Raw genomic sequence first — 25,396 nt, 5'->3', positions numbered from 1 at the left:
TCATGACTCAGTCCCCGCCACTTAAGAGCAAAACTTAAAGCTGTCAGAAACTACTTTAAGGAGAGCAATACTTTTCACTCTCTAAACTTTCAAAAATTCTCTCTCCCATAAAAAGTGAATTGTGGCAAATGCATGGCCCCTTTTGGGGAGTGTAGTTTGAGCTCATTATTTATTATTTGGATTTCCTTCCCTAAAAATTTCAAGTTATCTTTAAGGAACCACAGATACAAATATTGGAGAACTGTATGTTTAAATTGATGAGACTTTTCGTGTTTTTGTTACTAGCCAAAACACAATGAGTTAATGAGATGTGAACTTTTTCTCTCTGGTTACGCCCCATTGCCTTTTAGTTATTTCAGTTTGTCACTCAAGTGATATGCCTTTAATAGCTTGAAATGTATTTGTGATGTGATGGAATAACCTCAGTTTGGAAACATAGTAGTAACTGGGTGTGTTTGTCATGTCAGTATGTCTGCTAAGACATTTTCTGCTGAAAGCAGTGTGGAAGTAATTAACTCAACTGTCTGATTTCACCTGACAAAAATGGCTAAAAGCCAAGGAGATTTAACTCCATAATTAAGAAACGGTCTAGATAAGAATGATAGCAACAACGGCAACAAACATGTTGGAATTCAATTGGTATGCAAAAAGGTGATAACTTTTCTATTGTCTGTACTTACTTCTGATTGGCTTAAACAGCAAAAGTTAACAAGACTTCATAAAAGCAGTATTATATTCATCCTTACTTTCCAACCATCTTCCATCTTTCATCTGGTCTCAGTTTAAATGAATTCCACAGAAATTGTATATGGGGAACATGTAAAATTGTAAACGTTTCTTGGCTTTTGTTTTCAACTCTTGTGATTGGTCAAAATCTTTTAACACAAAAAATCACCCTTTCAAAGTGGGCTGTAAATGAATTTTATTGTGTTAACGGCTTTCCTGTAGGTTTATACATTCTCTGTGTAAAAATGATAACATTCCTATGTGGGGAAAGCCCCGTTGCCGCATAACAAAGGAAATTGCTATCCACCTTACACGGATCATTACTTAAGTGTTACTGATTTGACAGCAAGTTTGTTATGATTTTGAAAAGGAACAAAAAGTGCATGGTGTAAACATGAACAAGGACTCCTCACTGCATTTCAGTGGGCCACTTCACGGTAAAATTCAACCTCAAAGTGAGACATGTGATGGTTGTCTGTTTGTATTAATTTTCACTGTAATGTAAACAAGTTTGCGAAGAATGACATGCTTGGACTCATTTAGGAAAAGAAGCCCAAAAATGTGATACCAGATATATGCTTAGGGTGCGTTCGATTGACCGTATTCCGGAATAGGAATATATGGAATATAAGTTATAAATCCTTTTTTACGGAAATTCAAATTAAAATTGTCAAACATCTGCTAAAATGCTATTCCAAACATTTTTATCATCCTTGCTGCTTCGAAACGCGCCAAATATACCGTTTTAATCATCACTCCACGCATTCTTATTCCAGAATAGGGTCAATCGAACGCGCCCTTAGACAAAATACCGAGCTTGAAATAGGCCTTGTGGATGATTACAGCATATTCTCAATATTTACCACCAAGCCTAATTTGCACAAGATTATTCACATCGTGTGGACGTGCATTACTGTTTGCACTTGAGAGGAGTGGGTGTAGTTCAGTTGGTTACTGCGCAGATTTTGCAGCAAGAGGTCCCCAGTTCGATCCTTGGTGACTTCAACGTCTGTTCCCACTTTTCTCTGATGCTGAAGCTTTTAAGGTTACTTCCCACCTTTGTGGGTGTAGTTCAGAAAAAATTCATGTGCGCTAGTTTCAATAAAATCCTAACAAACTATACATCAGAAGAAAGCTTAAATGTAGTTTAAGTTAAAAATATAGTTTAAGCAAGTTTTTCTTTTTGTATGCGTCGGGAGCCGGTAAGACATGAAACCATCAAGGGTTCTTCTATTGAATTTCTTGGGTATCGGATGCTGCAGTATGAGCAAAATGACTGCACAGTGTTGTTATTCACAAGGCATCAATCAACAGAAGTGTGTCAGGCTTCTTCAATATTCTGATTGGTTGTCTCGATATCCACATCTAAGGTTGGAGTAGCTAAAAGTATGTGAGACGTGTTGCATAAATGGACCCCGCGGAAAAATATTATAAATATCAGAATTTCCCAACACACTTTTGTTTGTCATCATCTCTGGAAGGTTTTGGCGAAATTTCGCGAAAATTGGTCAAATTTACATACCCTATAAAGTTGCTCAAACTCAGTAGAAGAACCCTCAGTGGTTTCGCTTCTTACCGGCTCCTGACGCTTACTATAAGGAAAACACACTTAAACTATGTTTTCATTGTACACAACATTAAGCTTTCTTCTGATGTATAGTTTGGATTTGATTGAAACTAGCACATACGAATTTTTTAGGAATTTTTTTCCGAAGGACACTTGAGACGGTGGGAAGTAACACCTTAATACCAGTAAAATGGAGCACTGACAGATAGAGGGGAGTCAAGGGCACACCATCTGCTTCCATTGATACCAGCCTCATTGCTGAAATAAAATTGACTTTACCGTTACCTCTACTTAAGTTTTCTTTTCAAGTTTGCTCCTTTGGGATTTAGCTCATGCTGAAATTTACAAGTTTGATTTTCGAATTTGAGGCTTGGTGGTGAAATTAGCTAGTCATATGTCATCACGCATAAGGGCTATTGAGAGAGACTAAGAGACAATAATTGAAGCCCTCACCCTCACATAACCAGATGTTGATTACTCTTTCCATAGGTTTATGTAAATGACATCACTGGTGAGGAAATGCCGGTTAGTCTTCAGATAATTTATTTGTTTCTGTTGTTGTACATCAACCCAAAAGTAAAGAACGAAAAGATCTCTGTGCACTTTGTGCTTGGGAATTGAAATTTTGATCCAATGGAATTGCAGTTTTGAACCTTGTAGAAAGAAGAGATATCAGTTTTGTCCCGCTGGTACAAATACATCATAATTTATTCCAGGAAAAGAGTTTACTCATATGATTTGTATGAAATGTTTTGTCTTAGATTTGGACCCCACCTACACCTCCCAGAGAAGGACAAAATGAGGTTTATGTTGATGCCACTGTGGGGTATCTGTATGAGACCACACCTATGGCAGCTGGTAGACTCCCTCCCCTGCATTTGACCAAGCCTCATCAAGCAGGAAAGAGAACTGTCTACAAGTCAGTTGTTTACTTTAGAGATCAGCTTCAGGGAGCTGCAAAGTGAGTTGATGTTTTTCATACCCTCCTGTGCTGCCTTAAGTTCTTGTTTCAGATTTAACCTCTTCCCTGAGACCAAACGGCCTTTTAAAAGGATTTAGTTTATTACAGCTTATTTTAACTCTACTGTTGTGGTCTGTTCTCTGTGGGGTATCATGGTAGGGAGGGTAAATGCGCGGAGATACTAGCTACCTCGAGCTACTCTAAAATCAGAGGGTAAATAAAGATATGATGATGGTGATGTGAAATGTACAAGGAGAGATTGCAGAGATGGCAGCTTACCTTCTGCACCATTACAAGTCAATAAGATTATAAACAGTATGCAGAAATGGTCTTAGAGCTCTCACCTTATTATAAAGGCATTGCTAGTCCTAAAGACTTACACAAGTAAGCTTGGTGATGAGTTCTTTTTTAATATGATAATTGTTGACATTTTCTTTCTCTTAAGGGATCGTGTGAGTCGTCCCACATCGGTGTTTGACAGGAATGGATTTGATCCCTTTGCAAGAAGTCGGCGTAATTCATTGAGTAAGAAATCCAAGATGAAGCAGATGAAACAGCAAGTAACCCCAAGTCTTGTCAAGCAGGCAGACTATTCACAGGTGGGTAGGCTGAATTACACTGGTGTGATCTTCTAAGTGCGAATGTCAGTCTTAAGCTCTTTTAACAATACAGACATGATTGAATCCAAAGAAAGCTTACAAGTCAGCAGGTCATTCAATCCATTATTATGAGTAACACAAATTTGACACTTTGTAGATAACCCCGTTTTTTTTTTCAACACCTTTGTTGTTCATTTCAGGGTGCTGGTATTCCAGAGTGGTTGATCCATGAAGACTGGGCCTTGCTACAGGTATCAAATCAGGAGACATTTTTGATGCAAGATGAAATCATGTATCCCATTCTCAACTGTCTTGGCTTTGCTTCTATTTCAGGCTGTGAACTCCCTTCAAGAGTTACCAGTGGATTTAGCGGTTAATGTTCCAAGTCAGACTCCAAACTGGGATATTGTATGCGATATTGTCAATTTGACAAGCCGGACATTCCGTTCAGCTCGACAGGTAAGTATTCTGAAATATGTATTCTCACATTCCTTTCCACTGTATGAACAGAGCCTCCTTTTGTCTTCTTCTTTACTGAGGCGGAGAAAAGGAGGCTCTGCCTGAATCGCATCAACTCTTTGAAGCCGCCGCAGCCCGAACTTCTGGACTAGTCAATCTTGTTTTTTCTTGTTAAACTGGTTTTTCCATTGCAAGCATCCATTTAGTGATAAAACCGATGGTTATAATTGAGCCCGCTGTACTGTGAAAAACCAAGATGGCCACGAGATCTGGCATATTAGGCTTGGGTTCAAAAGGTCATGTATCCAGGCAACATGCAGCACATACTCAATAGAGATCTCACTCAATTCATGCAGTCTTTCTCGAGAGCACCAAAATTGAGCAAGCAAAAGAAAGGCTCTGCCAGCAGGGTAGTTCCTTTCATGCACTGATCCAAAGTGGGAAGTTTCTGGACCTGAAAAGGATTTTCAAGGTAATAATCAGGCATGCAACTTTTCAGTGACCCAGAGGGAAAATCAACTATTTATGCTTTTTTTTTAGTGCCGTGATCGCTATTCAAACATGATTATTCCTAGGGAAGAGGGGAAGATTCCTTTGGTAAGGATGACTTCTTGCTTAATTAATTTTTGCAAATTGATTTACTTTTAGTCAACTGTCACAAGTTGATTCATGGTAGCTTGGAAATCTCTTAAATGGTAAAAGAATTTATTGTGAACATAAACTTGTTTTGATTGTTGAATTGTTAGCCAGGGGCAGAGGAGAATGTGAAGAAACTAAGGACAAAGTACAAATCATCAACTCAAGCTTTCCTCACTCAGTCTCCCTATTTGCCAGTTAAGGTAAATACTCTCCTTGCAATGCTGGTTTATAGCCCTCCAAAACTACTTCTGGGGCCAGTTGCTCAAAGCCTGGTTAGCGCTAACTGTTGGTAAAGAAGTATCGAAACCTTTAGGTTTCCATGGTATTTAACACTGGCGCTAACCATGCTTCAAGTAACCCAGCCCTTGTTGGTATGCTTAGCTAGACAAATAAGAATTAGGTCTCATTGTTGGTTTTCAAGGTAATCTTTAAAGGGCATCTTTAAGCGGTCCTCTGATGACCCAATTTTTGTTGTCTGCTTATTATGAACCATGTTTATACCACTTGTAAGCCACTTGGATGTCTGCTCCCTTCTGTCACACAGTAGCAGTTACACAGGGCAAAGGTATTAATGAGAAGTCAGCTAAAAACACGCAAGAGATTTTCATACAGCAATGAAATTATTGATCTATTGTTTCCCAATGTAGATCAAGGGTCCAAGTGGCAGATCATTCAAAACTCATCATCTGCTGGCACAAGATGCTGGACGCTCACCCACAATTGTCAGATCATCCGTGTTTGAACTTGTCAAACGTACTTCCCAGAAAAGAAAACCCACTCTCAAGCAAATGTAAGATCTTGATAATGGAGATATTGCAGACTTTATGGACATGAGTGAATAAAGTGTTGTATTTTCATCATTACACTTGCTTTCCATAATATTTACATGTTAATTTATTGTCAAGGTTGGTTGACCCACAATTGAAGAATTTTAAGCACTCGTCTGTACTGGCAGCAAGGTAAGAGGAAGTAATCATTTAAAGTGGTAGAATAAAAACTACAGAAACAAGTTAGAAGCGCTTGTGAATCTTGTAGAAAAGGTGCTATATTATTATTATTATTATTATTATTATTATTATTATTATTATTGCTATTATTATTATTGCCCCCGCAGGGTCTGGGCCAAAACCCGAGGAGGCAACCTAGAAGCCCCCGCGTAAAAAGGGAAGATATATTAGTATATAACTTGGTAGATATTGTATAGGGGAAAGCAATCTCGATTTGCTCAACCGAGCACGCAAGGTGGTATCGGTATTGCTTAACCAGGGTGCGCAAGGTGGTATCGGTATTGTTCACTGAATTCGCAAGTCACAAGGAGTATCAATATAGCAATTGAAGTGAGTATTTTTTGAATATTTGCAGTGATTCCTTTTACTTTGAAAATCAAATATTACAGTATCTGATAGAAAATCATATTGCCAGGGTCACAGATCGATTTTTCAGGCACTAGTCATAAACAGGGGCGACGATTTGTCAAAAACAAATGAAATCAGAAACTGCTTCTAGACGCAACATCAGAAAGCAAAACCACAGTCTCAGTATCAACAGTTTCAATCAATCTTCGATCATTTTTACAACAGTTATTCACAGATAATAACAATCAGCGATCCGAATAAAATAAGCGAGCTTTGTTCCTATTTTATGGTATTTCAAGGTGCCGTGGAAAGAACCACATGCATGGATCAAAAAGATGACGTCGTACGAAATGTTGCCTTGAAGTCTTCTAGTCATTGAATATTCCTGTTCCTGTTTTACTATCATATTTTCAAGGCATTACGTAAATTGCTTTTCAATTGATAGGGTATCAATAAACGTTGATGGAAATTGAAAATAAATGCTGTTTGTTGTTGCCCATCCTCTTCTTGCATTTTTCACTTTCATTTACATACTGTTAATTACATGTAAAATAATATGAAGAGATCAGAATGTGCAGCACATATTAATTGGAAAATACCTCAACTGCCATCCGTATTATCTTACGTAGGGGCAGATGTAGTGAAAACTATTTCTACAATCCCAGACAAAACTGTTGGAAAGGTTAGCACTTTTAAAGTCTTAATTGCTTCTCTCCCTTCCCCCCTCCTTCAATGTTGTGCAAAACTGAATGGTTTCAGTGGGAATTTGTTGACTTACCTTCCAACATTGAATAGGGGGAGGGGGGCTATGTAAGAGAAAGTGAAACTATTTCTTTTGAGCTTTAACAGAATCAGGTTGAAATACAGCTCTGGTGTGGTTCATTTACATAACCTTCCCAACTACTTTTGTCTATGATTGTAGTTATTATTATTAGAAGGGTAAGAGGGTGCATTTTGTTGTCCACAATCCTGAACATCCTTCGTTGTAAAAAAAACATTTCTGTTACTGTATTTTTGTATTCTTGCAGTGGAATTTCTGAAGAAAAGACTTTAAATCCAGTACAGCTGGCAACCATGAAAGCAGAACGAATTGCCAGAGAAAAGGCAGCAGCTTCACAGAATGCTGTGGTATGAAAATGAATAGTATTGACTAAGGCATTTAGCACTGCTGGATTTTAAATGGCTGAGTAGTGCCCAATTTAACATCTTTTTTATGATAACAAATTGTACTATGAAAGGGACAAATAACCTTTCGGAGCGAAGTTGCCGAACTTCATTGTGAAGTTGCAAATTTCATTGGCCCGTTGAATCAACTTTTCAACTACCCGTCCCAGTTTCCAGGTTGGCAACCAATCCTGGAAAGGGCGCAGCCAATGTATCGTGAAAGCATCTGTATTTAGTTTTATCAAAAAACGGTCGGTGTAAATTTGATGTTTATACTGCAGTTGAACCCTGTTATTTCGAAGTCACAAGGAATAGAGAAAATAGTTCAAATTAGCAGGGATTCAAAATTTAGAATATATTCCACACCAAATCTATCCTGATGCTGGTAGACCTTTTCCATATTAACTAATAAAAAATTAGTATTTTCAGTATTTCAATATTAGAAAGATGGTAACTTTTTCTGCAAATCTAGAAGTGCAAATCCTATATCTACAGTCTTCCCAACAGAAATCTTTGTTTGGAAACGGTTTGTAATAAATACCGGTAAATAAATAAACAAGGACTGACAGATTGTGCAATTTTGAATTGTGCACAATGGGCAAAGTGTGTTCTGACAGTATCTGAAGTTAGTCATCCACCTTTTAAATTAAACTTTGAAATAGAATCAAGTCCATAGGAAACAAAAATTAGTTCAAATAAGCAAGGACTTTGGGATAACTGAGTTTGAATTAAGCATATTAAAATAACTGAAAAGGGGGGCAAAACGTAAAGGAAGTGAACATTACTTCGAAACAGGGGGGAACTTGAAATACCCAAGTTCAAAGTAACAGGATTCAAGTGTGCTAACCTCTTACTAATATTATAGATTTTTTTCTTGGTATGTGCAGAATAAAAGTCCACGAGACAATGAGTATTTTACAAAGGTAATATGCTGTGCTAGCGCAAAATCATCAACTGCTTGTGTTTTAAACAGTTACAGCAGCAACAACAGAATCAACCACAGCAAAATCCACCAGGTTCCACTCCTACCCAACCGCAAGGATCACAAATTGCGCAGCCGCAGTCAGCATCCAAGCAACTGACAAACTCGACAACACAGCTTCCTGCACAAAAGCTTACTGCAACTACACAACTTAATGCCACATCTGTTGGTGTAAGTATCACAGTTACCGGTACATGTCAACTAAAATGTTTCTCACTATGTCAGGAAATGAGTTGTTAACCAACAACAATAAACCAAAAATTTTGATATTGATTTTCAGACTGCAGCGGCTCTTCAGAAAACGTCAGCACTGCAGGGTGCAACTGGGACCACACCATCATCAAACTTGTTGAAGACCACAGGTTGATTTACACATTAATTTAAAGAGTGTAGTAGAGTTAAGAGAAAGTAATGTAATGTTAAAAAAACGAGCAGCAGTGTTATTAGACCTTATAAAACACATGCTGCGAGGTTTTTTTGAAGGGCTTCAAAAAGATTCCACTAAAAGCGTGCCCCTCTGGAGTCTGAACAAAGGTTCAAATTGTGAGGGAACATTAGGATACAAGAAAAGCAAGCTATGCCTTATTGTTAAATTTTCAACCTCGGTTTATCCATTTCTTGTACACTCTGATTGGTTCCCTCAGTCTCGGTTATTCGCTCATATACCTTAGTTTGACCTTATATGGCAATTGATTGCGCTAAGCGTTGCTAGGTTAAAATCGTTTTTCACCGGAAAGCGCTTTTTGGAAAGTTTGGTTCTATTTCGACGTTTAGAAGTACGCGAAAAGGAAAGGAATGTTTTCGTGATGAGCCTGTGTCTGTCTGACCACAAGGTATTATACAACATTGAATCTTCATCACGTTTTTCGATTGCGCTTGGATTTTCTCGCTTTTTTCGCTCGCATTTCGTACTTCCAGACTTTTGGAGTTTAAGGAATTTAATAAAACAATTATTCTATTAGCTCTTGTTGGATATGAAACTGGTTATAGCCAACTCGGCATTACGCACCTCATTGGCTATTTACCATCTCATATCCAACGCGTGCTCATGAAATAATTAACTGAATAGATTGTAAGGTGAAGTGCTAGATTTCTATCCCATATGAACCATGTGAGCGTTAGCCCTACTGATGGAAATGGGCCCACACAAGGACAGAGAAAAACTCTGACCAGGGTGGGAATTGAACCCACGACCTTCGGGTTAGATCTCCTCATGAAATAATTGTTTATTAGAATGCTTTATCAATGATGAAATGGTATATGAAATGAATCATATATGAACCGCGGATATGAAATCAAGTGAAGCTATGATCTTCGCAGTTATGAGCGCAATTTTTGCAATTGCGTAGAGAAGCTTGAAAAATTCAGGACTTCAACGGGGTTTGAACCCGTGACCTCGCGATTCCGGTGCGACGCTCTAACCAACTGAGCTATGAAGCCACTGACGTTGGGAGCTGGTCATTTGTGGGTTCTAATGGTAATGGTATATGAAATGGAATGGAATGAAATGGTCCTCACGGGACCCGTTAGATTTCCTGAATTTTTCAGTCTTCGCTACGCAATTGCAAAAATTGCGCTCATAACTCAATCTCGACCCCAGAGGTCTTCTCTTGACTGAGCGAGAGAACAGCTCTGGGGAACCCTAAAACAAAGTGTCTTCTCATTGGTGTTCGTGAAGAACAATCAAAAGCGTTTCTAATTGGTGCATTCATGTTAGAGCGAGGAGTGAGCAGGCGCAGTAAGGTTCCAATAGCCAGTTTTTGGCTATAAGACCCCTACGGCGCATGTTCTCCTGCATAGAGTTTCCCAGAGCCTTGGGTCGATCCAAGGCTCTGGTGACGAGAATGCTCATAACTGCGAAGATCATAGCTTCACTTGAGAATGCTTTATATAAAGAATTCTAATGAGGAGTGTTTTATCGGGTTTAAAGTTGATGCACGTGACATTTTATTAATGACTTGATTGGCTTGTTCGGTAGGCTGACCTAAGTGCATACAAATTTAGTTTAATTTGATTTCCTTGATGTTTTATGAAAAAAAGGGCTCTGCAAGATCTTTTCTGCAAATGAATTATTAGTTGTTAACTGAGATACCAAATTTCAGTTTCACGACATTAATAACCTATCATTGAGAACACATGATTTTTGTAGCACCAGAATGAGAGACTTTTGTTCTAAAGTTGTCTTTTATGTTTATTTGACAGCAGCCAATATAGTACTTAGTGGCCAATCAGTACCAGCAGGTAGTGCGCCCAGTATTGTCGTTAACACTCACAAAGGTAATGCTGCTGGTCTTAGCTCAATGACGTCTTCACACTTTGCAGCAATTAACCAACGGATGCAGGCAAAAATACCAACTTCCATAGTTCAAGTTCAAGCAGTAAGTACACAAATCTGTCCTTTTGAATGGCGTTTGCATCTCTTCTAGCCATTGCACAAAGGATACAGCTTTTAATTGTTGTTCGTTTATTTGGTGGCCAGAATGTGTCTTCAGCTGGTATATCAACATCAAGGATATTACAGACACAGCCACGTCAAGTTAGCAGTGCTTTAACCTCAGGTTCTGTGACTTCAATAACACTTGGGGCTACAACTAGCCAAAGTGCAGCATCTTCAGCAACTGCAGTCAGTCAGGTAAGCCTACACTCGCATTGCAGAATCGTCTGCCACTATGATTGACCTTATTTACACTAATGAACCGATTAACCTTGTTTGCTCTGGTGTGTCTCATGTAGGCATTAGTGATCACAGCCTGATATATGCATTTCTGAAACTTTTAGTCGGTATACATGTCCTCTGTAGGTCATTCCACCGTTACTTACAGAAATTTCAAAAATTTTAATCCTGAGAATTTTCGGATCAAAATTGGTTCTCAAAACTGGGAGAGATTGAAAACATACAATAATCCAAATGAAATATGGCTGGCCTGGAAAAACATGTTTAATAATGTGGTTAATAGGCATGCTCCTTTGCATAAAAAACGTGTCAGGACATCCAAATCGCCTTGGATCACACCTGACTTAAAACGAAGCTTGCAGGATAGAGACACTCTTAAAATTAAAGCCATTCAATCCAATGATTCTCTGGAGAGGTCAAATTTCAAGAAAGCGCGCGACATCGTGAATACTGAAATTAAAGTTGCCAAAGAGACTTCCAAAGAGACTGCTCTGCATGCAAACGATAGAAACATTGAAGGCCCACCTTCACCCAAAAGTCATTGTGGCCGTTTGTTTTTGTTTTTCAAATGACGACTTGTCCAAAAACGTGATGTGATTGGCTAAAGGCACTCAGGCGAATCACGCGGGAAACAACATGTCAGATATTTGGGTGATTTTGTGTTACACGAAATTCAGTCACGGTGCGCAATGACTTTTGGGCGAATGTGGGCCTTTATTTAAGACGACTTCGAGCGTCATAAATGAACTAACATCTAGGAGACAAAACACCATGCAAATTAAGGAAATTAAATTAAATAGCAACTCGGTAACTGATTCCAAGGAACTGCAATCACTTTGCCAACATTGGTCCCTAAGTTAGCCGATGAAATGTCTTGTTCTGATAACACTACTTTGCATCTAGATTATCTCGCTCCCTGTAATGTCGGCATACCTTCCAACTCAAATGAACCAAACCAGTAACGCTACGCCAGGCACTGAGTGCACTTGCTCCTAGTCATTAACTACTTAAATTACATTTAACTCCATTAACCACTTTTTGCAAATTCTACCTATCTTGTTTTATGTCACAGATTGGACAGCCAGTTACAACTCCATCAATTGCTACTGCAAGTATGTATATTGCAAAATGTTTGAACTTTTGTAAAGAACAAGAAATTAACCCCCTACCCTAGTGACAAAAATTAACTATGGACATAAGTTTTTGTTTCAGTGGTCAATTGAGGCTTTTCCCAAAACTCGAGGCTCATCCTCTTAATGGTGATTGGTTATTATAATCATCTCATTGTATCCCCAGGGTTAAAACCACCCACACATATACACATCAAAGGTAACCTGCGATCAGGCATACTTCTCTTTAGAGAGGGCACGAAAAGGTACGCCTGATACAATTTCTTAACGAGTCGTCTGCTCTTATTCCAGAATCTGGACTTTACTCTGATTGGCCGAAAAACAATAGAGCTCTTGGAGCCTCGCTCTGATTGGTTGAAGAATTGCGTAGAATCGGTTAAGTTTATTATTGTACTGTTGATTGTGCCTGATAACATAAATAATTCGCCCTTCGTTCCTTGATAATTTGAACTGTCAAGCGGGATTTCCAGAAATGCTAATAGCTTTGATTGCATGGATAAACTTCGCAGATATTCCAGCTAGAATTTTTTTTTGTTTTCGTCCTCTCGTAACAATGTGTGAGTAATTTCTGGGAAAATCTGATTGGCTCACATTTATAGCATGACACAAGATAACATCACTCTTGACAGGTGGGCGGCAGACTCGTTAAGAAATTGTATAAGGCGTTCCTTTCGCGCCTAGTTTAAAAGCAAAGTACGCCTGATCGCAGGTTACATCAAAGGCCAACCGGGTAACTTTTAAAGTGGCCACATTTGGAACGGATTGTCCTTTATTCTTAAAAAAGCCGTTATCATATGTAAATTCTTACTATTTAAAATCAAACCACACACCCAGCAGTAGGAGAAGAAGTGGGGAGTGGCTCAAGGTTGGTAGCCTGTATTTATCAAAATCTCTTCACATTGTAACACCTGTCTGTAAAATATAGTCACCAGACTTCTGAATACAAAACCTACAGCTGATGATATTTGATGTGTGTTACTTGCAGGTCATAATACAGCACAGCAGTATGTTGGACAACAGCAGGGAGTCAAGCTGACTCCACAGCAGTTTGCAATGATTAAACAGCGGCAAATGCAGGCACAACTCAAGAGGCAACAAGTGGAACAACAAATGAAACAGCAGCATCTTAAGCGCTTCCAGATTGGACAGGTGAACCAGGGGGCTGGTGCTCCAAGTACTGCTACTTTAGCTAAGCCAGGTGCAGTACAGCAAGCTTCAGTGCAGCAGAGGCAACAAATGGTAAACCATCAGCAGGCTGCTGCAGCTGGAGCTATCCTTCAGAAGAAAGCTCCACAGACCATCACTCAGCAGCAGCTACAGCAAATCCTGGCAAAGCAACAGTTAGGACAACTAACACCTCAGCAACAGGTGCAGCTTCGACAGCAACTTCAACAGCAACAGCAACAGCAACTGCTTCAGAAGATGCGCCAGCAACAACAGCAGCAGCAGCAGCAGGGTGTGGGAAGTGTCACCACCATGCAGAGTCAACCATCAGGCCAGCTGACCTCAGCACCCACAAGTGTCACAAAGCCTATGACATCACAAGCTCAAGCCCAAGCACAGCTGCTTGCTGCACAAAAAAAGCAACCACAGCAGCAGCAGGTACCAGGTGCTGTTCAAGTTGGTGGTCAGGTGACAGCACAGCCTGCAGTCACTCCAGCACAAATACCACGACAGCAGCAACCTCAGCAGATGGCCACTGTAACACTTGGGCAGAGGACTGCTACGCCTACCGTCCAGTTACTGCAACAACAACAACAACAGCAGCAGCAGCAAGTACAACAGCAGCAGCAACAGCAGCAACAACACCACCATCAGTCTCCATACCAAATGAGACTACGCAACCCACCCAAACACTAAAAGTTTTTACCAGTTGTTTTGGTTTTCCTATGTTTGCTTGTATTTGTTCGATTTATCAACAAGTTTTATGCTTGATATAACATTTACCCTTTTCCCTTCCTGGAGAAGTGAATTATACTTCTAGAATTGAGTGCTTGTGCTAATAGTTTGCAATATTAAGAGTGTTGGGGGATCATAGCTACATAACTATCCTTCAATAAGAGGAGAGAAGGTTAGGTCATAGAATTGCAAGTTGATTTTTCCAACTCGTTTAAAGGAGGGTACACTACCTTTGTGGCCATCCTCCTTATAAGTTTAGAAGTTAGCTGATGGTAACTTTTTGCCTTTTTTTTTCACACAGAGTGGTACATATCTTGTGAAATCGTAATTTTGCATCTAAGACTTGCTTCTGTGGTACCAACATGGTCACCGTGGTTTTCTGGTGACAGCCTTGTGTGAACAAACCAACAGGAGTGTTTTGTCGCCAGTTTCAAACAGAACAGATTTTTTAAATGAGTTTTCTTTTTGACATAGCAAAAATGTCTAATTTAACTAGGTTTTGAAGAGTTTAGTGTATTGACACCTTAAACGCCCTTTGACACCCCCACTTGACGAGTAAAATCGTCTGTCATGAGAGTAAAATCTGTCAAGTCTCACTCACTCCCAGGAGTCAATTGAAGAGGGGACATACCGGTAGTTTTTGACTGCTTAACCAATAAGCATCGGACTGAAACATTGCCCTGACCTTAACACACATTAGCTGTGTACGAGCATTTGTAAAAAGCTGTGTGTTAACTGCACTAGGCCATCACTACAATTGAGAACTGTGAATCAAGTGGCGCATTAATTACTAGCAGAGGTGGCCAAAGCACTGAGGCTAGCCTCCTCTTGAATACATTGAAATGCGTCTTTATTTCAATTTGTAAGTTCAGGTTTTGGCGTGTAAATATTATTAAATACCTATTGTTTTAAAATCTGAAAATTGTTTATGTAAAATTGTGAAGAATTAAAATGGAATTTAGCTTCTCTTTCCTATTTGGTTTTTTAAGTTTGTACCCACCACCTCACCTCACTTCGACTCTTCGCGCTCTGTTGCGCATAAGGCCTCCACACATTTTCTCCAACTGTCCCTATCCCTTGTTCTTCTCCTTTCCTCTGCAGTTGACCTTTAGGCCTCTGTCTTCTTCCAGCTGATTCGTAGCCCAAGTTTGCAAGCTGTATCTGCAAGCGTAGTTGTTTTCCTCTGCATCTGATTTATGGTTGTGGAGACGAGGACAATATCGTCTGCAATGTTAAGATCTTCTAACTGCTCCATCAGCCTCCACCTTGTTCCGGTGTTAGTTGTTTGGTGCATGACCCAGTCGATTGCTAGTAAAAAGAGGAACCCGGACATAACACAACCTTGCTTGACTCCTGTTCGAACCTTGAACCAGTCTGATGTTTGCCCGTTATCGAGGACGGCACATTCTGCACCCTGGTAAAGCAGTTTGATGATAAGAACTCAAGTGAGGCCATCGCTACTGTGTGCGTGTGATGGATGAAGAACCTTCGCTGATCCACAGCATCAGGAACTTCTCATGCAACACCCAAGGACAGAGAAAAATCTCTGACCCGGGTGGGAATCGAACCCACGACCTCCGCATTCCCGATTCCCACCCGGGTCAGGGATTTTTCTCTGTCCTTGGGTGTTGCATAAGAAGTTCCTGATGCTGTGGATCAGCGAAGGTTCTTCATCCATCACATGCACACAGTAGCGATGGCCTCACTTAAGTTCTTTCCATCTATGGAGTGAGTCGAATGCTTTCTCGAAGTTGATGAAATTGACTATCAAGGGCGCTTGCCATTCGCAGAGAGAGATTAAGCATCGCGTTTACGTGAAACGGCAAACGCGAAACGGTGGGCTGCTGCTTGTCATAAAAGCATGAAAATTATATGTCATTCTAACTCGTCTCTCTCTTTTGAAAAGTTATTTGATACCCGCTACTAACAGGCAAGAAGTGAGCTCATATCAAACGAGTTTCTTCTGCTTTTGGCAAAAAGCAAATTTTAGTCTGACGTTTGCCGTTTGCGTGATGCTTTATCTCTCTATTAACGCAGTATGAAGATCTGTTCGGTGGTGTTTCTCCCCTCACGGAACCCTGCCTGTTCTGTCTAAGCTTGGTACCGATACCTTTTTCCATTCTACTGATCAGAATCTTGCCGAGCACTTGTGTAATATAGTAACAAGCTATCTAGTAGAACTGAAAGCAAGTGAAGCTATGATCTTCGCAGTTATGAGCGCAATTTTTGCAATTGCGTTAAGAAGCGAAGATCATAGCTTCACTTGATTTCATATCCGCAGTTCATTTCATATATACCATTTCATCACTGATTCATTCCTCACGGGACCATTAGAACCCACAAATGACCAGCTCCCAACGTCAGTGGCTTCATAGCTCAGTTGGTTAGAGCGTCGCACCGGAATCGCGAGGTCACGGGTTCAAACCCCGTTGAAGTCCTGAATTTTTCAGGCTTCTCTACGCAATTGCAAAAATTGCGCTCATAACTGCGAAGATCATAGCTTCACTTGATTTCATATCCGCAGTTCATATATGATTCATTTCATATACCATTTCATCAGAACTGAAAGCGTTTAAAAAAAGGTGTTGAAAGATGAAAAAAAGAAAAAACGGGCTACATTCTTCAGCTAACAAGCTTCGTTTCCAGTGTCGCCTGTAATGTGCTCTCTGGTATCTATTCTCCCAGCGGTCAAAGCTTTCTTAGCTTCCTTGGATTCCTCAACCAATCAAATCACCCCAACCCCCATCTTTTCTTTCACCTATTTGTTAGCAAAGTACAAACTTGAATAGACGAATTCGGCTAACTCAATGTTGTACCCAATTCAAATCTCTTGGGGTTGAAGTTCTTCGTGCGTTGCATTTGCATTTAAATGATACGGAAATACTTGGAACAAAACGTTCTGTTCCCAAAGAATTTGAACTGGGTACAACATCGAGGTAGCCGATTTGGTCTATTCTTGTGGTTGGGGTAGTTTTGTGACAGTGAATGCGACTGACAGATTCCCCTCCCATGTCACCAGACCCATTTTCCATGCTTATGGAAAGTGATTGCGCTCAGCCAGTGGATAACTGAAATGGCAACAAGATTTCTCAAAATTGATAATTATCTTCTTAGAACAGTGGTCAAGGACTTGTGATAGCAATAAACAAAAGAAATGATCATTGGATTTGGACCCAGAGCTGCTGCTTTGTAGCAATGGCTTCCCATCAAATGAAGGCACCTTTTTTTTTTTATAAAAACTAATTCATTTGTCTTGCATGAAAGTACTGCTAAATAGTGATAAGGCTTAAGCCACCATACCAAGATGTTTCTCTTTGAAGTGAAATTAGCTAATCAACCTATTGCATTGATCAACACAGTTACCCAGGTTTACAATGGAGTTAAAGATAGAAGCATTCTTTGATTTTTTATGAAACGTTTTTATTTTCAGAGCTAGCAACATTGTGGTCTCATGGAGTCATGGTTATGTGTAGTTGTGAGCCAACAGTCCCACGAGTCCCTAATCATTAGGTTGTATGTAATAGATGATAAAAAAATCAGGTCAAGACAGGATCTGACTGCCAAGGTAGTATGTGGGCACGGTGTTTACGGTGTTTTCAACCTCTTGTTCTTTAATAATAATGATAGAATATTTATCGAGCGTTAATCCCAATAGTCCAAAAGCACTTTACAAAAAATTACATTCAAAACAGGGATAAAACTAACTGATTACAAGTATAAAACTACATCATAAGAAACTTTAAAGAGCAAAGTCGTCAACTTGGACTTAAAGAGGAAAGGGAACCAAAAAATTTAAGTTCCAACAGAAGGGCATTCCAAACAGAAAAACCAGCAATCGCAAAGGACTGGCCATCATAGGTCTTAAGATTGAATCAAGGTGTAAAAAGCAACAATGTTTTTGAAGATCATAAGGTTCTAATTGGTGTACAAGGCTTTGAGCTCAGTGATATAGTTAGGCAGCACCATGAAGAGCCCTGAATGTAATGACAGCAATTTCAATAGGGAGCCAATGGAGCTGGATAAGCAAAGGAGTGACATGTTCATATCTACTGCTAAGATGAATAACCCTTGCAGCACTATTAAGGACACTCTGCAGACATTTGGGGAGCAGAAAGAGGCCAGAGCTCCTGACAAGGAGGTTGACTTGTTTACCTCCAGACTAGCAAAAGGATGGACACTGGGTCAGGAATTGTCTGTACATGTGTTGGACAGAGCAACAACAATGAAATACTTCCATAACAGTTTATAACCCATTGACTCCTAAACTGCCTTCCATTGATGAGTATATCGTCTGGCATTAAACAGAGTAGATTGATCCCTGATAGTGAGACTAGACAGATTTTACTTGTCAACTGCGAGCGTCCTAGGGCATTTGAAGTGTCAATGGGTTCCGTTGGTCCCAATCCTACTGTCTGCAAAGTGTTTCATCAATTTTGTCCGAGGCTGTAATGGGTCAACCTCTGCTCTTGTCCTTCACTTTTTCAGCAATGAGATTTTCCTTCTCTGCAACAAATGTATTAAAAGGGTTGCATTTCCTCCATTCTTTTTAAGTCAATCATCCCTCAGAGGTTCCCACTGACAAGTAAAATCGTCTGGAGTTAGAGTAAAATCCAGAAGTCTCACTCTCCTGAAGGATGTGAACAGATATCAAGTAAGTTTATTTGAAAGTCAAAAAATGCACTATCCAAAGGATGAAAAAGACTTAAACAAGCAGTTAAAATAAGGGCTTTATTACTAACCCATTACAAACTGAAGCTTCAAAAACTCTACAAGTTCACTGTGAAACCTCTGAATCAATAACAGATGGGAAACATAATTCATTCTTCTTTTAATACAAATTAAGGATGGAAAAATACAAGTTTCAAGCTTTTCTGATAAAGGTTTCTAGAGACAATTAAAACTTTTAAAATTTAAAGGAGCAAAGGTCCAATTCAATTTTGCAAAGGAACCTGTTGCTATCTATTCCTCATTTGCAATGCAAACTTATAACTTCTCCATTTTCTCCTCCAATGCTTTGATTCTTTTCTCCTGTGCCTCCACCTGCGCCTGCAGCTTCTTTATGATCTCACTGAAATCCTGTAAATCATAATTAAGGTAATTTTACCAGTTAAGTTTGGACTTGCATACTTGGTTTACATGTACTTAGAAGCCTTTATTAGATGTCCATCCAACTGAATTTAAGACCTCTAGATATTGCAGCTTTCCTGCAATCTGAAATCTAATTCCACACCTCAATCCTCTCTGAAGATGACAATGGTCAGACATAGGCAGTAACCCCCCAAATGAACAAGGAGCTCAAGGCATCACTTACTTCTTCACCAGCAGCCTGTGCTGCTTTCTTAGGTGCCTTCTTTCCAAGTGCTGTTAGTCCTTTCTTTGCTTTCTGTGTTGCCTTTGTGCCCCCACCTGCTTCTGGCCGGAGTGACATAAGTTTGGGATCAGCATCCTTTCCATCCAACCACTCACTAGCTGTAAGAGATGGTTCATCTCCTTTACAGTCAGGAAACAGGTCCTCTTGAAAAAGTTCAGACTGAAAAACAAACACAATTCAACCAAAAGAGATGTCAAGTAGAAGTGGAAGTAAGGTTTTAAATTATGAATTATCACTTCTCTACTTTTATTACACACTGAAATAAAGGCATGTCAGAAAAACAATGCCAAGATCCACAAAAAGCCAATGTTATCATGATAGATTGTGTAAAAACTGTTACCCTCACAAAAGGAGCTACTGTTCTTCTGACTGAGAGTCAAAATTATTTGCATTCACTTGCACAATGCACTTGTCCATACATACCTTCCTTGGCACTGTGAAACTGATGGGCTCACAGTATCCTTTGGCAACAAGTTTAAAGCATTTTGCCACTTCATTGATAGTGACATCACAGCCACGTTTTGGCATGAAACAGACTCCTCGCTGTGGCACATTGGCACTGTAGTTTGTTAACCAGTGACAATAGGGGGGTTCTGGAACTAACTCATAGTACCTGATGATACTGTCACCCTGTTGAACAAATGACAATAAATCTGTCTCAGAGCCATTCCTGAACTCTCACTCACATGCAAGGCAAAGTTAACCACAAAAATACAATAATTGTAACCCAAGTCAAAAGGCCAAAGTCAAACCTAAAGTTAATCATTGTGTCCCATATCCAATGTATGAGACTCAAAAATTGCTGGTATCAAATTCATCCTTGCATACAATACTAAATTTTCTTTTCTCTTAGGTCATATTACTATTTGTTTTTTTTTATTTTTATAACCCATTGACTCCCAGGGACTGACAAGTAAAATCGTCTAGCATGAGACAAAGTAAAGTCTGACTGGTTCAGGTCAGTTTGGGTGTCAAATGGTTAATCATGCAACCCCTCCCATTACTCCCTGATTGAAAAGTAGCTTGTAGTAGACAACAATCCTGAGCATTTACCCACCCAACCATGTGCGATAGAGAATTCTTTGAAAGGAGTGTCTTATTTCTTTAACTTACAGTGTAGCTTCAACCAGGTAATAAACACAGAAAAGTTGTGAGACTAGGCTCAATTTCCACCGCTCACTCGAGTTCAGGTATCCTCCCCAAGAAGAAACGGTTGGACATGTGAGCGATAGATTGTGTCTGTGATGTAAACTTAAAATATAATTTTGTGAAGTTAATAGTGGTGGGGAAATGGCATTAGACATCCCAAAACATTGATTTCAAGGAAAGAGTAATTACATAACAATGCTTAAAACGTCTGTGCAAAGTTTCCAAACGATGCAAGCTTAAGTTTGTGGTTAAATGATCACTGTGAGTTTGAAATCAACAGGTGAATCATCAACAAAATCTTTGGCCACTTCAGCTCTCCGTCGAAGTCATCAACCCCCTTGTTCTGCCACCAACAAACTCAGCAGTAATTTCAATTGATCTTGAGGAATTTTACTTGCTCTTAGATTCGCAAAATCTGAGGAGAAATTGCAATAGCAATGGATTTGAAAGCCATATTTTGCCCTTGGCACCTATGGGAAAATTTGTGATGTTTCCGACCGGGTGTCTAGAAAACTAAGACCTAAGACCTAAGACCTAAGACCTAGAAAACTAAGACCTAGAAAACTATAGAATATATAAAAATCATTAAATTTCTTATATAAAATAAAATCGGGTGTCTAGAAAACTAAGACCTAAGACCTAAGACCTAGAAAACTATAGAATATATAAAAATCATTAAATTTCTTATATAAAATAAAATCCCAACCACTTGCCAACAGTGTATTGTTTTTCCGGTGTAATACGATGATGGTTTTCGGATTTAAAAGATCCATTTGCCCTACTGCTAATAAAATTCACGAAAGCAAATAACAAATATTCCGTTAAGAGTATTGTGCAGTTTGTACACGCGCGTCAAACCTGGAAAACGTCAAGAGAATTAGAATTCTTCGATCGATGTTTAATTAGCTTGTGAGCAGGCCCTGTTTGGGTTTCACATAGGCTTAGTATCGCGCAAGCGCTTCAATAAAAGGGCCTGCTTGCAGGCTAATGTTTAATAAACAGATGTTTCCCTTAACAGTTTAGTTTTTACTTTTGGTTACAAGTCGTAAAGCATGTTTTATTTCGGGAGCCTAAGAGTTGAAATGCACGCGTCCTTCCAGTAATTTGCAAAATGATCCCATGCCGCGGCTTCTGTGTTGTGAAACAATATTTATTAGGGGAATGGTAAATCTCATCTTCGTTGGAGATTTCCGTCACGTTTACGCTGTTTTAGTGCATGTATTATCGGCGTGACATTTTCTAGCTATTGGAGTCTCAAGCTCAGATTTTTAGAGGTAAAGTCTCTGGCTCAAATTTGATAGAAACGAAAAAAGCCTCAGTCTCGAATTTCTCGCACCCTCGCAAACTCTCGAATTCACCATTCTATACCTCTGATATTAATATTTGTATGTGCCTGATTGATTTGGTAATTCCCGCACAGAAATAAATTTGCCCTTATGGAATTTAAACTGCGATTGGTTGCAACACAATAAACATTCCAGACATGTTTCGGGTGGTGATAGTTTTTTCTTGCATTACACCGGAAAAAACAATACACTGTTGGCAAGTGGTTGGGATTTTATTTTATATAAGAAATTTAATGATTTTTACATATTCTATAGTTTTCTAGGTCTAGTTTTCTAGGTCTTAGTTTTCTAGGTCTTAGGTCTTAGGTCTTTGGTCTTAGTTTTCTAGACACCCGTTTTCCGACCTCAGGCGGTAGAAAATGACACAATACCATTCTCCAGCTTCTCGAATACTTTCCGTTGTCGAAATCTTGGATGTTTCCCACCTTAAAAGCACTGTAAAGCTCAAACAGGCCAGGTCAAAGAATACCTTTGCATCCACAATTTGAACTAAAAAATATAATTCATGCCTACTCAATTTGTGCAAGCGAGTTTCTGATTGGCAGAGACTAACAATGGCTCACTTCACGCGTCCAGCTGAGATTTCGGGAGTGAGTACTGGCTCATTTCCCAAAACAGCAGCTGGTAATCGAGCCTATTGTGAGATGGGCCTCATAGCTTATTTCCCTTATTACAGATAACTAGAAAGTTAAACCTACAACCTCCCATGTAATAGCCTGATGTTCCACCAACTGTACCAAAACATAGGGGAAATATAAACACATCTTACCTTGCCAGCTAAGTACATCATTTTAGTGTTCAGGGTCATAATGAATGAAAAGAACAGCATTTGATTGGTCAATCTCTTCAAGGGCTAAGTTTTCCAGAGTATCCTATATAGGAAAAGAACTTAAATTTATTTAGGAGAAAGGTTAAGCAAAAATGGTAACCTGAGCTCTATAAATGTGACCTTCCATATGACTTTGATGCTAAAGGTGATAGCACTTAAAAAAACAATAGAAATTGGTTTTAAACACGCTTAATGTGTGTCCAGGAGCACACTTCATTAGCAAATTATTTTGTTTCATAGAACACGCTAGAAAAAACAAAGCGTGAGCAGTCGAACAAAGAAGCATGATAACCTTTGAAAACAAGTGTGCAAAATGACACAACTCACTAGCAAGAGAGCACACTAAGTGTGCTCATTTACCACGCTTAGTGAAGAGCCTCAGGAATGGACATACTGGGAAATACACCACTAAATGACAAGAGAACCCCAAAAACAATACTGTTTACAAACTCAAGAATTATTGTCCTATCTTGCACAGTGCACTAGCCAACAAGTGAAAACTTCTGCCGTCTGCCGACAAAAAATCCGCTAGTGTGCGGGGCGCCTTTGATGTCAGTCGCACCGGCAAAAAAAACCCTTTTAAATTGTACGGAGATAAAGATGAGAAATGCGTCTCAACAGTAAACTGAAAGATAGTTCTTATTTAAGTCCTTCATTTCCTCTTTCACATGTAAATAGGATAATTATAGCAAAATTTAATGCCGCATTGCCAAGTATTGGAATGTACATGTTGAAAAAGCCCAGATGCGAAATCAGCCAAGCCGCCTGATTAGACCATATATTCTTCGAAAATACGGTAGTTCTTAAAAATCACAAAAAATCCCAGATGATCTAAAGAGATTTCAGTGCTGCAGGGCGTGCAGAGATCTCGAGATTTTGGTATACCTTGCCACTGTTTGTCGCTCGTGTCGGCAGAACAGAAGATTCGGGCATGTCCAGAGGATAAAACAATCTCTCGCCTTCGATAAAGTAGGCAGGGAAAGGCCAAATAACAAATCTCAGACAAGAAAGATTTGAGGATTACAGTATTTAGTTTCTTTTAAAAGCTTACGGGAATTTTACGAAAAACATTCAACATGCATAGCAGATACAGGTCATGCATGGCCCGCATGACTTGGTTGAGGTCGTGCCGACAGTGTTGGAAACCGAATACTGTAACTTTCCACCGTGTTTGGGAAAGTTTCTTGTGTTAAACTCGTGTCCCTTTTAAAAAGTATATCGATCATCGAAAATGTTATGACAGCAAAAGCAGAAAGAATGTGAAAAAAAAACGCGTGTTAGCCCTGTTGCATTTTCTGAAGTTTTGAAATTTCACCGGCTCCAAGAAGGTTGAGTTATTCGATCGGCTGAAAATTATCGTCCGTTCTACTTCCGATTTCTTGCATGGATATTCTAAAGCTCTCCAGTTATTCGAACGGTTCAAAATTATCGTTTGTACTTCTGCCATTTTTTTACAACGAATACACAAGCCGTACACACAGGTCGCGAGTTTTTTTTACACGGATAGTCGTAATAATTGTTTTAATTCATCAAAGCACTTGTAAGTCAAGTTGTCAAACTGAAATAGGCATTATATAGCTTTACTGATACCAAGTGTGTTCAACTGCATGCTAAGCGTGTGGTCATTGGCACACTAAGCATGATAAGAAAGACAAGGAATTTGCTGATTGACTCTTGAAAACAAGACAAGTGTCTTCTTTTGTTTTGGCTGTTTAATATGCGCATATCTGTGTCTTCAGGACACACAAGCCATGTTGTGTAAGCGTGCTATCACCTTTAGCATCAAAGTCATATGGAGGGTCACAAATATTCCAAGCAACTTAAAGCAAATTTATGAGGGGGTAGTTTCTAAAGAAACTGTGGTGCTGCATCTTGGGGAAGTAGTGTTACAAAAAATTGGTTTTATCAACAGAGTTTGATAATGTAAATTGGCCACCCAAGAGATTCTAAAAGCTGACGTCTCGAGCATTAGCCCTTCGTCAGAGCTGATTTGCTGGAACAAAGAGTCGAAGTTACACTGTGTCTGATAAATAATTATTACACATCATTCATTTGCCAAAGATCATCTGATTTCATGGTTACATTATAAAACTTTGCAAAGAACACCCCTCAGGCAGGCAAGGGTTAACTCAGGATCACCATTATCACTGAAACTGATTACAAACTTAAACCACTCTAATAATGAACACAAAGAGACATGAAAAGGGATCAGAGAAACCTATTCTGAAAAGAACTCTAGAATATGAGTATTGCTAGCAAAAAGAGACATTTCAATCCACAAGTTCCCATATGGGATTTGGGTAAAATCAAGATGGCAGATCTACCATGCATGAAATTCTGGATAACTTTTCAAGGAAACTCATAGATTGCAAAGATCTGCGACCTTAAAACATTAATACTAAAATTATTACAAGATTCTAGGGCAATGGATCTTGATCCCCAATTTGAATACTTTTTTGAATCTTGTGTTGCACAAAGTTAAGGCAAATTTTATGTATCAGGCAATGTCATGCCTAACTGTGATCACATGATTGCCATGCAAAATA

At 39.3% G+C, this 25,396-nt stretch overlaps 2 protein-coding genes across 3 annotated transcripts in view; one reads left to right on the top strand and one right to left on the bottom strand.

Moving 5' to 3' along the window:
• Positions 1-15,128, top strand: part of LOC138047568 (helicase domino-like) — a 39,936-nt gene extending 24,808 nt beyond the window's left edge. Inside the window, exons 28-43 of one of the 2 annotated variants that reach the window (XM_068894475.1) lie at positions 2,783-2,818; positions 3,055-3,254; positions 3,700-3,853; positions 4,054-4,104; positions 4,187-4,312; positions 4,853-4,909; positions 5,059-5,151; positions 5,599-5,741; positions 5,857-5,910; positions 7,335-7,434; positions 8,444-8,623; positions 8,733-8,814; positions 10,658-10,830; positions 10,932-11,084; positions 12,199-12,238; positions 13,242-15,128. In XM_068894475.1, the coding sequence (XP_068750576.1) occupies positions 2,783-2,818; positions 3,055-3,254; positions 3,700-3,853; positions 4,054-4,104; positions 4,187-4,312; positions 4,853-4,909; positions 5,059-5,151; positions 5,599-5,741; positions 5,857-5,910; positions 7,335-7,434; positions 8,444-8,623; positions 8,733-8,814; positions 10,658-10,830; positions 10,932-11,084; positions 12,199-12,238; positions 13,242-14,116 (2,517 nt within the window). In that variant the 3' untranslated portion in view covers positions 14,117-15,128. Of the gene's footprint in view, positions 1-2,782; positions 2,819-3,054; positions 3,255-3,699; positions 3,854-4,053; positions 4,105-4,186; positions 4,313-4,852; positions 4,910-5,058; positions 5,152-5,598; positions 5,742-5,856; positions 5,911-7,334; positions 7,435-8,443; positions 8,624-8,732; positions 8,815-10,654; positions 10,831-10,931; positions 11,085-12,198; positions 12,239-13,241 lie in introns of both variants that reach the window. The other variant, XM_068894474.1, reaches the window with a different exon arrangement.
• A 3,741-nt stretch (positions 15,129-18,869) lies between these two features.
• Positions 18,870-25,396, bottom strand: part of LOC138046842 (coronin-6-like) — a 31,546-nt gene continuing 25,019 nt past the window's right edge. The window contains 5 exon segments of the mRNA XM_068893420.1: positions 18,870-19,231; positions 19,467-19,685; positions 19,950-20,156; positions 22,791-22,817; positions 22,819-22,893. Of these exon segments, the coding sequence (XP_068749521.1) occupies positions 19,139-19,231; positions 19,467-19,685; positions 19,950-20,156; positions 22,791-22,817; positions 22,819-22,893 (621 nt within the window). The 3' untranslated portion in view covers positions 18,870-19,138.

This window comes from Montipora capricornis, chromosome 4, assembly GCF_036669925.1.
Source record: "Montipora capricornis isolate CH-2021 chromosome 4, ASM3666992v2, whole genome shotgun sequence".
Lineage (NCBI taxonomy): Eukaryota > Metazoa > Cnidaria > Anthozoa > Scleractinia > Acroporidae > Montipora > Montipora capricornis.
Note: the sequence above shows the minus strand (reverse complement) of the source record. Positions and strands in the feature narration are given on the sequence as shown.